General features: G+C 48.7%; 1 protein-coding gene across 1 annotated transcript in view; it reads left to right on the top strand.

Annotated features, from left to right (window-relative positions):
• Window positions 1–12,218, top strand: part of DOCK2 (dedicator of cytokinesis 2) — a 526,484-nt gene that overhangs the window by 44,594 nt on the left and 469,672 nt on the right. Inside the window, exons 10-14 of the mRNA XM_004696777.2 lie at window positions 4,150–4,285; window positions 6,573–6,648; window positions 7,575–7,651; window positions 8,752–8,877; window positions 10,632–10,756. Of these exons, the coding sequence (XP_004696834.2) occupies window positions 4,150–4,285; window positions 6,573–6,648; window positions 7,575–7,651; window positions 8,752–8,877; window positions 10,632–10,756 (540 nt within the window). The remainder of the gene's footprint in view (window positions 1–4,149; window positions 4,286–6,572; window positions 6,649–7,574; window positions 7,652–8,751; window positions 8,878–10,631; window positions 10,757–12,218) is intronic.

Here is a 12,218-nt window from a genome sequence, read left to right as displayed (position 1 = left end):
CGAATACACAAGGGAAGTATCAGAAAGCAAAGTAACCCGTGCAGCGCAGATGACTAACAGAGGATGATGTGATGGCTTCGGCCTGCGGAGTTACTGTCAGTGGGGTGTTGAGGTGACGGTTCAGATGGAGATGAGATAAGGCTTGGCAGGCCTGAACCTCCTTGGCCTCTATTTCTCTCTGCTGTGGATGTCAGCTCTCTCTAATCTCTTTGTGGGGGGCAGGCTTCCACCTCTGAGCCAAGGAGCAGGCATGTGGGTCAGGCTGAAGGTTGACTTCTGCTCGGTCTGCTTTATAAATGTTCATTCTCCTGGTTTCCTTCCCAGATGAGGAAACCAACATATACCACAGGATCCCACAAGGCTTAGCCCGGTTTGGGAGTTGCTGCTAACATAAGAGAAACACTCCTGAACAATAATAACAGAAGCTAATAAATTAACAGGAGTCCTTGCACGGGGTGAAGGTGAATGTGTTCACTGTTAATCAGATAGTTGGAGGTTCAGTTCCACCCGAGGACCTTCAGAAGAAAAGTCCAGTAATCTACTTCTGAACAACATCCTTTGTTGAAAACTCTATGGAGCACACTTCTACGCTGATGCTCACGGGGGCACTGCGAGTTGGAATTAACTCAAAGCAACTGGTAATGATTTGCTAAAATCAAGGGGCCCTTTTTCCATCCCCCTGCCTGAGCTCCCTCACCATGTTACATTTTATAAAACTAAAAGTGGAGATGACTTTGAGGCACCAGACCTTGAAGGACAATTTTGAATGAGAATTGACCATTTACACACCTGCCAGAGAAGGACATATCCTCAAGTATTTTACTATGGCTTCTATGTTATACCTGGATTCTCTGGTACCAGAGAACCTCTGCTAAGCCATCTCTTTAACAGGCTGATCTTTTCATTCAAGGGAATCAAGCTTTTCCAGAGAAGAGCAGTAACATGATGGCTTATCCAGGTGGCTTGTTAAGGCCTCGGTGGCACTGGAATGCTACTGAAAGAAAGCAGAATGGAGCCTGAAAAATTATGATCAGTGCCAAGGGGGAGGAGAGGACCCCTGGTGTCATAGTGGGTTACAAATTGGGCTGCCAACCACAAGATCAGTAGTTCGAACCCATGAGCCATTCCTTGGGAGAAAGAGGAGGCTTTCTCTTTCTCTAAAGAGTTCTAGCCTCAGAAACACCCGGGACACTCCTACCCACAGGGCCATTGTGAGTCAGATGGACTAGATGGCCGAGAGTTGGTTTTGTATTGGAGGGGGAAAGAGAGAAACAGCCAAGGAGGGAGATCTTTCTATATGAAGCAGGGCTTGGGCTTTTTTACAGATGTAAAGGATGTGTTTGGCTGGATTGGGGAATGAAAGGTGCGATTTGAGGTGGAGGTGTGTGGGGGTGTTGGGGAGGGGTGGCTTAGAAGAAAGTTCTTGAGCTGAACAGTTTGAAAGTGGGCATTCTGCGTTTGTGGCACTATAAAGAAATCTTTGCGACAAAAATAGAGCACTTATATTCAGAGAATAGTGGGGGATCCATTGGGGAGGCCAGCTGGAAATATATTATGTCGAGGCCCTCGCCCGTCAGCCGGGGAGGATTAGCACTAACAGGGGAGAAAAAGGCTATTAAAAGTTGTCGGGTGAAGGGGAGAGGGACGAAATAATGGAGGTGGCCTCCGAAGATGAGCTCGGTGGCAGATTTCAGGATGGATTGGCAGGAAGAGTCGAGCGAGCCAGAAAGGAGGGTGTTCCAGCCATCTGGATGTGAGATAATTGGGGTCTTAAACTCAAATGCCTACTGGCTAAAGTGAGGCTGGGTGTGGGTGGGACGGGGTGGTGGGCTTTCTCCATCAGAAAACCCACTTTTTTTTCTTCCCTTCCCTTCCCACACTGCCTGGCCATCAGTGAGATTTGAAGACAGCAGAAATAGATGGCTGGTAAGGACTGGTAAGAGGGCCACCTCAGGCACCTGGCAGTGTTTGCCCCCAGAGTCTGCATAGCCTCCACCCCCCCTTGGAGCAGCCACGTGAGGGCATGGGGAAAGCACGGCTCGGGAGTGAGAGGATCGATCGCCTGTGTCCGCGCCTGCATGGGGGTTCGCTTGGAGGAGACGCACCCCAAGGGAGCCCCGCTCTGGTGCTGCCAATGTGCCCTGATGTGCCTTTCCCAGCGGGCAATGAGGCTTTTCCATTTGAGCAGGGCAGCCTGATGATGAGGCAACCAGGGTGGGCTTCCCTCCCGCCTGCCTGCCTACCTAGCTGCTGGGGAGGCAGATGTCTGTGGCAGTACTGTTTGTGGTCTATGGTTTCCCAGCGACGAGGCTCCATGCCCAGTGTTTATCATGATGGAAATCCTGGCACTGGGGAAGCCCCACGTCTCCCTTGCGTCTCAGTTGCTCTATGTGTAAAGCAGGGGGATGGGATCAAAGCACCTGCTTCAGAGGGTTGTGAGGGATCCCAGAACGGGCTGGTGTCTGAGCCACTTACCCCCGGGCTGGACAGTGCTGCTCACCACAGGGCTCCATGTCGCCTCTGGGGTCCTTGTCCCTGTCCTCCTGGAAGTTGGGCGAGGCCACGTGACTAGCTTTGGCGAAAGAAATGCAAACGTAGGCGATGCACGCCTCTTCTGAGATGAAGCTTTAAGAGCCAGTAAATCGTAAATCGAGTGCCCGGTCCTCTTTCCTTGAGGGTAGGGAGGCCCGTCCAGTAGAGATAGATGCTGGTGATTCCAAGTGACTGTGATGGCCAGAGCCCCTGACCTGCTGCATCGGACGGATAGTGCGAAGGAGAAAGGGAGGCCACCCTGCCGCTGTGTGATGCTTCTGAGATTTGGGGTAGCTTGCTACCCCAAGAGTCCTCCCTGAATGGTGTGCTCATGTTAAGTGCGCACACAGAGCAGCCACTACTCTCTCGCCCTGCCGTTGCCTTCTGTCGCAGAGGTGCAGGGCACAGCAGCCATGGCAGTGGCATCTGTTGTGGATCTCAGCTCCCTCCCCCATCCCCAACCCCCGCTGTGCTCCAGAGGGCTTTCTGGGCTGTCACCTTTCACATGCAGATCGCCAGCCTTATCTTCTTTCTTTTTTAAAAATTATGTTATTGGGGCCCTTACAACTCATCACAATCCATCCATCCATCCAATGTGTGAAGCACATTTGTATTTTTTGTTCTACTTGAGCCCTTAGTATCAGCTCATTCGCCCCTTCTTCCCCCCCACCTCATGCACCCTTGAAAATTTATAAATTTTTTTGCATGTCTTACACCAGCTGCTGTCTCCCTTCACCTACTTTTCTGTTGTTGTCCCCCAGGGGTGTCAATAATTGTGATGGGCTCCCCTTCTCTCCCTCCCACCTTCCCCTTCCCCTCCTGGTATCGGTACTCATTATTGGTCCTGAGACGTTTATCTGTCCTGGATTCCCTGTGCTTCAAGCTCTTATCTGTACCCGATTTGTAAGGTAGAATTGGGGTCATGATGGTGGGGGGGGGGCGCGGGTATCAAAGAACTAGAGGCAAGTTGTGTGTTTCATCTGTGCTATCCTGCACTCTGACTGGCTCCTCTCTTCCTTGTGACCCCAACGTGATGGAATGTACAATTGTCTACAGACGGGCTTTGGGTCTGTACTGTGCCCTTCCCCTCATCTTGTGATTAGCAGCCCACTATTCCACCAAGTGATTTTAATTAACCTGCTCATTTTTAAAATTTAGAAGTGATTAGATTTAGAACCCACAGTACTTGAATGATCTAATTAACATAAGAAAGAAAATCTTTCCTTTGAACAAGATGATATTCATAGGTATAGAATTTTGACACCCCCCCCAAAACATACACACAAATTTTGGGGGGGATGGGGTGGAAATTCAATCCATAATATGCCCTAATAATTGATCTTCCACTTCCACCCTGCCTCTTCATCGTTTGTGACAGAATGACGGACATGGAATACCAGAGTTCTGTCTCAGTTCTCTTTCCAAAGCCACTGTTCTCCTCTGTGAACTGGGTGACCCCTTAGCTTCCTGCCTCTCCCGGATCAAGGGTAAGGCTGATTCCTGTAGATAAGGGCTAAGCACATGCCCCTAGGAACTGTTATTCCTAGGTTTTCTCTTCTCCTTAAAACATCTGTGGACTTCTCATGGACTTAGCACCTTTTCATGTCCTGTCTACAGGATCTTGGCAACAAAGACCTCAACAGGGATAAAATTTACTTGATTTGCCAAATCGTCCGAGTTGGGAAGATGGATCTGAAGGACACCAACACCAAGAAATGCACGCAGGGGCTGCGGCGGCCCTTCGGGGTGGCAGGTAACCAGCCCATTCTACATTATGTGGCTGAATATGAACGATCCCTTCTCTCCCACTGCCCTTCCTGCCCCCTCGAAGGCAGGCCCTAATACCGACATGTCGGTGTCTAAATCAAAATCAGAGGTGACGAAGTCCAGGTTGACGGCGGAGGCGATGAAGGACGGATGGGGTCTTTGCTCCTGGAAGCAGAGCCCAGGACACAGGGCATCTGAGCAGTTGGTGCCTCCGCTCTGGTGGGGTTGGGGGTGGGGGTGGGGGTGGGGGCCGGCTGCGAGAGAGGATGCGCTATATAGGTAGGATCTAATTAGGAAGAGCAAATCATTTTACCACAAAGAGATCCAAGACGGGAAATGCAGTTACACAGAATGAGTCACCCGCCACCCCGCTGCATCCTACATGAAAGGGCATTTGCGGCTGGACGTGAGCTGAGGCCGAGAGGCTGGTTGCGTCCATGCAGCGGGGCAGTGCCATCCTCCGCGTCCCGCAGACTCGGCCTCAGGGTTTCTGAATCTCCGTCCTTCTTGTCTCGCTTTCTGGCCGGGCTTTTCTAGCGTCACCTGCGCTATTACGTACCTAATATATTTCCTGTTAATTAAACCGCTTTGTTTATCCTAAAGTACATTTCCATGCTAAAAAGACAATTTAAGTAGCGTTTATAACACCACTCGGATATGCCAGCTTTCATCTTTTTATTAAAACATAAATTTTTAATCGTGCACCATTTATAATCCCCAGCCACCATATCCAAACCCAATGTTTGAGATGCTTCCCTTGCAGGAAACCGTGGTTTCTGCATTCATAAAGCAGCTGGCTTTTCTACTTGTCCCCTGGCACTCCGGGCACATTGGGGTAGTGGGGGACCTTGCACTGACTGAGCTAGCTGGTGCTTTTAACCCGGCATAGGTACTAGCCAGCTAGGTGATCGGATACAGAAAAATGAGGAATTCAGGAAACCTCTGCTGCTCCAGAATGTTCTGCTTCCAGAGCAGGGTGCCCCTGACATCACAGTGCTCCTGGGAAGGCACCAAGCACCTCCACCTGTGCCCCGAGCTGTGTCTGTCTCTAGCTAGGCTCCAAATTCTCCTTCCGTTTTAGGGTACGGAAATCTGATTTAAACTGGCCAAAGCCAGATTTTTTTCCTCCTGCAATGGAAAGATTCAAGGGTAAATTGCTGTAGGAATAGCTGGATCCAGAAGTTAAAATCTCGCTCGCTCTCCATCTTCACTCCAATGGTTTCTTGCTGACGTCTCAAGAAGGCTGTCCAGGTAGCTTGCATTCTACCAGCTTAGCAACCCAGTGGAGAGCGGGTGCCTCTTTCCCATTAGTTCCAGCAAAAGCTCCAGAATAGAGATGGTGTTTGAATAGGATTGGACGTTCTCTAATTGGCCAGGCCGGGTCCTGTGGACATCTCTGGAGCCAATGGGAAATGGTTCCATTCCAACCACTGGGCCAAGAGGGCCTGCTAGGCAGAGAGAATGGATTCTCTTCTGGATCAAATAACAATTTCTTCTACTTCTCTGTACTCCGTCACTCCCATCTCTAGGCAGATGGAGCTAGGGATGGATTATTACATAAGAAATGTTAATGGTACCCTGGCCGGTGCCTAGAATATTTGAGCTGTTGAATACAACCAGAGTTTTGACTCCACATTGTCTCGTTCCTCTACTCTAGCCCTGCTCTAGTGCAGTAGTTCTGCACTGTAGATTGATGGCTTTCAATGACTGGTCTAAGGAGAAGTTTCTTCAGATCCAGGACCTCTTTGGAATTATAGGGTTCCATGGGGTCATAAAATTATGTGCTTGTGGAGATGAGCAAGCTTATGAAAAGAGAGATGATGAGTCCCAAAGGGATCATTGCACTTGTGTTTTGTAGGCACTGTAGATATTCAATACATATGAGAGGGCTTCAAAAGTTCATGGGAAATGGACTTGGAAGATGATGGGATTTTTCCATGAATATTTTTGAAGCCCACTTATGTATGTCAAATGCAAACTAATTGCATAATTCTGTTGCCCCTGTGCTGGCTCTTCCCATTTGGTCTCCAGTAGAACCAGCGGGCTCTCAAATGCTTTGCTGTCCTGGTGACCTCCAAGGTTGCTTTGCCCAAATGATGTTTGTGCTGAGCCCTCATTGCCTATTACTGTCCAGGGCTGCCTTGCTTGACTTTTTAGGCTTACCTGATGTCTGAGCATCCTTGGCCCTCCATTCACCCTGCAGTTTCATCTCCACTGTTAGCCTTTCCGGCAGGGAGGAGAGTTGAACCTATTGATTCTTTTTCTCATTCCAGTTATGGATATAACAGACATCATCAAAGGGAAAGCAGAGAGTGATGAAGAGAAGCAACACTTTATTCCGTTCCACCCGTAAGAGATTGTCCATGTCTTTCCATTCTCATAAACCATACCTTTTCTACCATGCAAGGTGAACTGGTTCCCTGAGTGGATGATGGCAAGGTGGGGCCTCTGAAGAGGAGGGGAAGATGAGAATGATGGATTCAGTGCCAACCAGTTGTTCATACATTTCTTCATCAACTGATATTTATTCAAAAGACTTTTATTGAAGGCCTGGTAGGGGACTGCACTGGGAGGGTAAAGTGCTGAAGCAAGCGTATATAGCCCTGCCTTCATGGTGCTTATAGTTTAGGTCAGGGATGCAGCTGGTAACAAACAAAAACCAATGAATTACTTACAATTATGAGAAAAGCTATAGAGTTATGAAGAAAGTGAATCGTAGCCTGGCCTAGAAATACCCATGACTTGCCAGGAGGGCAAGGATGGAGGTAAAATAGCTTTTCCATCCTCTGCAAGAAAGTGGAAAACTCAGTTTGAGAACCCCGTTATGATTTTATTATGTTACAGACAGTCTAAGGAGGATGGTGTTTTGATATTAATAATGAAACCAGAGTTACAGATTATGATATTGGTGATACTAGTTAGGATATGTGCATAAGACTTAACTGGAACAGTAAACTTTCTTCAGCAGACATATTTTGAAGGCTTGAGGTCTATCTATATACCTATCTACCTATCAGTCTATCCATTTATTTTCAGTAGTCTTTCTACAGTATATAAATTGGCCTCTATTTGCAGCATTGACATTACCAAATGTCATAGTCTTGTTGTTTTGTGAAGAGCTGTGCCCTTGATCTTGCTCTCTGAGCTGGCCTCGGCAGGCTGTCTTTTCACTTAAGGAATGTGGGGCTGGGGGACTCCCTGCATCACCTTGAACTATAAGTTGGCGGTCCCTGCAGATACCCTGTGAACATTTTGTGCCTTCTTTTCCTTGCCAGGGTCACCGCCGAGAATGACTTTCTACACAGCCTGTTGGGCAAAGTCACAGCCTCCAAAGGGGACAGTGGAGGACAAGGTACAGTGCCCATTGGCAGCGTGGGCTAAGTCTATTCCTCAGCAAATAAAGCAAAATCCTGAACACTGGGGACCTCAGCTTTCCATCCAGGTAGAGGTTGCAAAGAATGAGTGTATGTGCCTAGGAAGATGGAGACCTGAAACAACAGGAAGCATGTCGTAGTGTCCTCCAGGAAGAGAAGAATGGATAATTCCTGAGTACCCACTCCATGCCCCGCGCTTTTATGCGTTCTTTTGCTCTTATCGCTGTCCGATGAGAAATGGCAGAACTAAGCAGTTGCCTTCAAGTCAGGTTTTTTATTTCCCCCTCAACAGTGTTATTGGCATACGATTCATATATCGTACAATTCCATAGTTCAATCCCATCAAGAGGAGTTGTACAATTATCACCACCACCAGTTTTAAGTCATCTAGTCAGTTCAGATTCAGGGTGACCTCACGTATGCCAGAACAGAACTATCTTCCGTAGGATTTTCTGAAGGTTGATGTCGAGACCTTTCTTCGAAGGGGCCTCTGGGTGGACATAAACCACCCACTTTTCTGTAGTGGCTGCGTATATTACCCTTTGCATCATCCAGGGACCCCGAGATAGATGACATCACTCCCCTTTTACAAAAACTGTGTTTGGAGAGGTTGAATCATTTGATGGAAGCTGGCACGCCTGGCACAAGCCCTGGTGGGGTCCTGGATTATATGTGGGCTGCTATTCAAAAGGCCAGCTATTCAAAACTGCGAGAGATTCTTTGGGAGAAAGATGAGGCTTTGAGCTCCTGGAAAGATTGACAGCTTCTAAAACCCACCCGGGCGGCTCCATTTTGTCCTATCGGTCGCTATGCACGAGCACGGACTTGAAGCCAGTTCGCTAGGTTTCCGGTCTGGGATGCAGCTGGCAGTAGCAAGCAGGCACACGTGCTACCAGCTCTGAGAGGTCTCACTCCAGAGCGCTGTGTTCCACTTCCCATCCTGATTTACTGCGTCTAGGGGTGGGTCTCAACCTCCAGGGGTCTTCTCTAGAAAGGGAGATGAAAGCAGGACTGGGGAGGTTGAGGTAGAGACAATAATTGGAAGAAATTGGATCTTCCTCTGAGCATTCCCTTCCAGGACTCTGGGTGACCATGAAGATGTTGGTGGGTGACATTGTTCAGATCCGTAAGGACTATCCACACCTGGTGGACAGGACCACCGTGGTGGCCAGGAAGCTGGGATTCCCAGAGATCATCATGCCAGGTGGGAGACAGCGGCCCAACCCTTCCTTTTAATTTCAGGTGGTTGTCAGGTGCCACGGAGTTGGTTCCAACCCATAGCGATGTTGTACACCACAGAATGACACACTGCCCAGCCTGCACCATGCTCATAATCGTCCCTGTGCGTGAGCCCATTGCTGCGGCCAGTGTATCAGCCCATCTCCTTGGGGGCTTTCCTTTTATTCACCGTCCCTCTGCTTTAGAGAACTTGATGTCCTTCTCCAGGGACTGATCTCTCCGGACAACATGTCCAAAGTACAAGAAGTCTCTCCATCCTTGCATTCAAGAAGCACCCTGGCCGTATTTCTTCCAAGACAGATCTGGTTGTCTTTGGCAGTCCATGGTACTTTCAGTATTCTTCACCTGCACCACGACTCAAATGCATCGGTTCTTCTTCTGCCTTCTGTGTTCAGTGTCCGACTTTCATATGCATATGAGGCTATTGAAAATACCATGCCTGGGTCAGGTGCACCTTTATCCTCGAAGTTACATTCTTGCTTTTCAGTACTCTTAAGAGCAGGGGCAACTGGTTTAATGTATTTTTTTAAGAAGCAAATCCATACTTTCCTATTGTCGTTCTCCATTTCTTTTCCTAAAGGTAATCACTGAAAATTAACTTTGCAAATCCAAAACTCTTCAATGCAGACATATAATAAACAGAAATCACATCAGTGTAGGCCCAGGTGTTTCCTCCCGCCCCGTTCCCTGATTAATGGGATCTCATTTTATATACTTTTTACTCCATTACTTTATGTGCTTTAGATAGTGTTCTTCGGGTTGTTTTATCACTTAATAATCTATCCTGGGCATCATTTCTGTTTTACTACATACAGAACAATTCCATTCCTTTTGGGGGAATACTGTCATTTCCTTAAATTAAAAAATATGGCTTATTACCAAAGGAATCCAAGCTCATTGTAAAAGGCTTAAATCGTGTGGAAAGGTATAAAAGTAAAATGTTAAAAGCTCCCTCAATCCCAATCCCCCAAATGGTTCTCTCCGGAAGTAGCCACTCCTATTAACATGTTCCGAATGAGTGTGCATGGAAAGACAAAGGGACGGGATTACCCAGAAACGTCTCTCTGGGCCTGAAGCCTATGCCTCAAACTTCTGTCCATGATCACATGCCGTGATTTTCCCTCTCTTTCCGGAGTGGTGCGGCGGCCCTCCGTGGGTCTGCCCAGCCATTTATTGCCATTCATGCCGCGAATGCAGGTCCCGCCTCTTGACTGGAGACTTGCATTCTTTGTGCCCATCCTGCTGGGATTCTCAGTGCTTCACTGCTTACCCTCTCCTCCTCCCTGAATCTTGAAGATCCCCTGCAGCTCAGCCCTGTCCCCATGCTCCTAGGATGCACGGACCACCTCTCCATTCTGTTTGCGCACAGTCAAGCATCTGGATACGATGCGGTGGCCTGCTTGGTGTTCAAGGGCCAAGATCGGTTCCCTTGGAGCTTTCCTTTGCTCTCCCAGAAGGTGTCACTAGAGGATGAAAATTAAATGATTTTAATTTTAATTTTAAACAGACACAGCCTGTTTAGAACCCCTTCGTTTTCCAACTGATTTCCTAGGCTTCTGTCCTTCCCTTGCCGCTCACCCCGTAAAAATTCATTTTCCAAACTCCCCCGACTTTCATTTCAGTCCCAGAAATGAATGGGGGGCTCTCCTTCACCCAACCAGTTCATCAATGCCTCCCTCCTGCTGTAACTCCGGCCTCCCTGTCTCTCTCCCGCCTCAGGGGACGTCAGGAACGACATCTACATTACTCTCCTACAAGGTGACTTTGACAAGTACAACAAGACCACGCAGAGGAACGTGGAAGTGATCCTGTGTGTGTGCGCAGAGGATGGCAAAACACTGCCCGTAAGGACCCAGCTGCTGCTTCTGGGGACGGGGCCATCGGTGTGGGGGCTTCTGCTCCTAAAGATTGGGTTCTCCAGCTGGGATTCTGCTCTCTGAGGACCAGCTGGCCTTGGGCCTGCTGCTGAATGAGCTCGTCTTCGCCTGTACCTTGGTTAGCACTGTGTCCCATAAGAGGACTGCATGTTGTGATTTCTTGGCACCTAAGCACTTTTCCGATGCCTGGTCCCGTCCGCTCATGACCCTTTGCCTTTGTCACAGTTCTCTAAGGAACAGGAACCAGTTCAATGGAGGGATGGATACTTTGATAGGGAGCATTTATTTTAAGGAATTGATTGGCTTGCGTCATTGTGAGGGGCTCAAACAAAGCTTAAACTCACTACCATAAAGTAGATGCCAACTCAGAGCAACACGATAGGGCAGGTGGCACCGCCCCTGGGTGTTTCTAAGACTGTGACTCTTCACAGGAGTAGCAAGTCTCACCTCTCTCCTGCAGAGCTGCTGGGGGTTTTGAATCGCTGATCTTTCCGTTCGCAGCCCACTGCATAAGCATGATGCCACCAGGGCTCCTTGTGAGGGCTGGTGAGGTCCACCTCTGTAGGTCAGGGCTGGGGACTCCTGTAAGTTCGTGTCCCCAGGCCGCGGCATGCAGAGTGGTGGTGGTGGTGGTGGTCGCCGTGTTTCTGTCCCACTGTCTGTTGAGAATCTGGAGGCAGCATTTACCTTAGAGATGAAAATTCTGTTTGCTCTGAAAGACTTCAATGGATGGGCGAAGGCCCACATTATCGAAGGTGACTGGCTTTGCTTCAGGTCAGCTGCAATCCTAGTATTTGACCATACAGTGGGGCACCGCTGCCCAATGGGGCCACCCTATCCCTTCTCCTCTTTTTGTTGTTTGAGCTGAGCTTCTAGGCCAGTTGTGTGCAGGTGAAATGTTGCCACCCATGGAGCCTGAGCTGACAGATTCAGGGAACACTCACGGCATGAAAGAAGATCAGTAAAGAGCGTGGGGGCTGGTCTGGGGACTCGACTGAGGGTGCCCGAGAGCAGGGACTCCCCACACATTGCGTCTCCCTAGCACACGCCGTAGCCTGGTAGAAATCTTTATTCTTAAATTGGTCTCCAGAGGGCTAGCGGTGTGAATTCAAGAATGCAAATCACATTGCTATAAATATTTATCCAGCATATGTCCTCTGAACGATGTGTCATGTGTGTTTACACTTATTTACTTATATTCCCTTTAAGGTTGTCAGCACTTGCGTCCAGTGTGTGGGAGGGTTTTGCTTCTCAATTTCTCCTCTTTGAGTACGTAGCTGAAAAGAAAATCAGCTCCCGACACACGTTTCAGCGTAGGAAAATATTCCTCTTAGGCCACAGTAGGTGATCAGATAGCACCGGGTGGGTGTGGGTGTGGGTATTGATTAAGTCTCCAGCTCTAGAGCCCAGGCTGACCAGACTGACCTGC

The sequence above is a fragment of the Echinops telfairi genome, unplaced genomic scaffold, assembly GCF_000313985.2.
Source record: "Echinops telfairi isolate 266 unplaced genomic scaffold, ASM31398v2 ScPeMD7_7469;HRSCAF=8507_0, whole genome shotgun sequence".
Lineage (NCBI taxonomy): Eukaryota > Metazoa > Chordata > Mammalia > Afrosoricida > Tenrecidae > Echinops > Echinops telfairi.
Note: the sequence above shows the minus strand (reverse complement) of the source record. Positions and strands in the feature narration are given on the sequence as shown.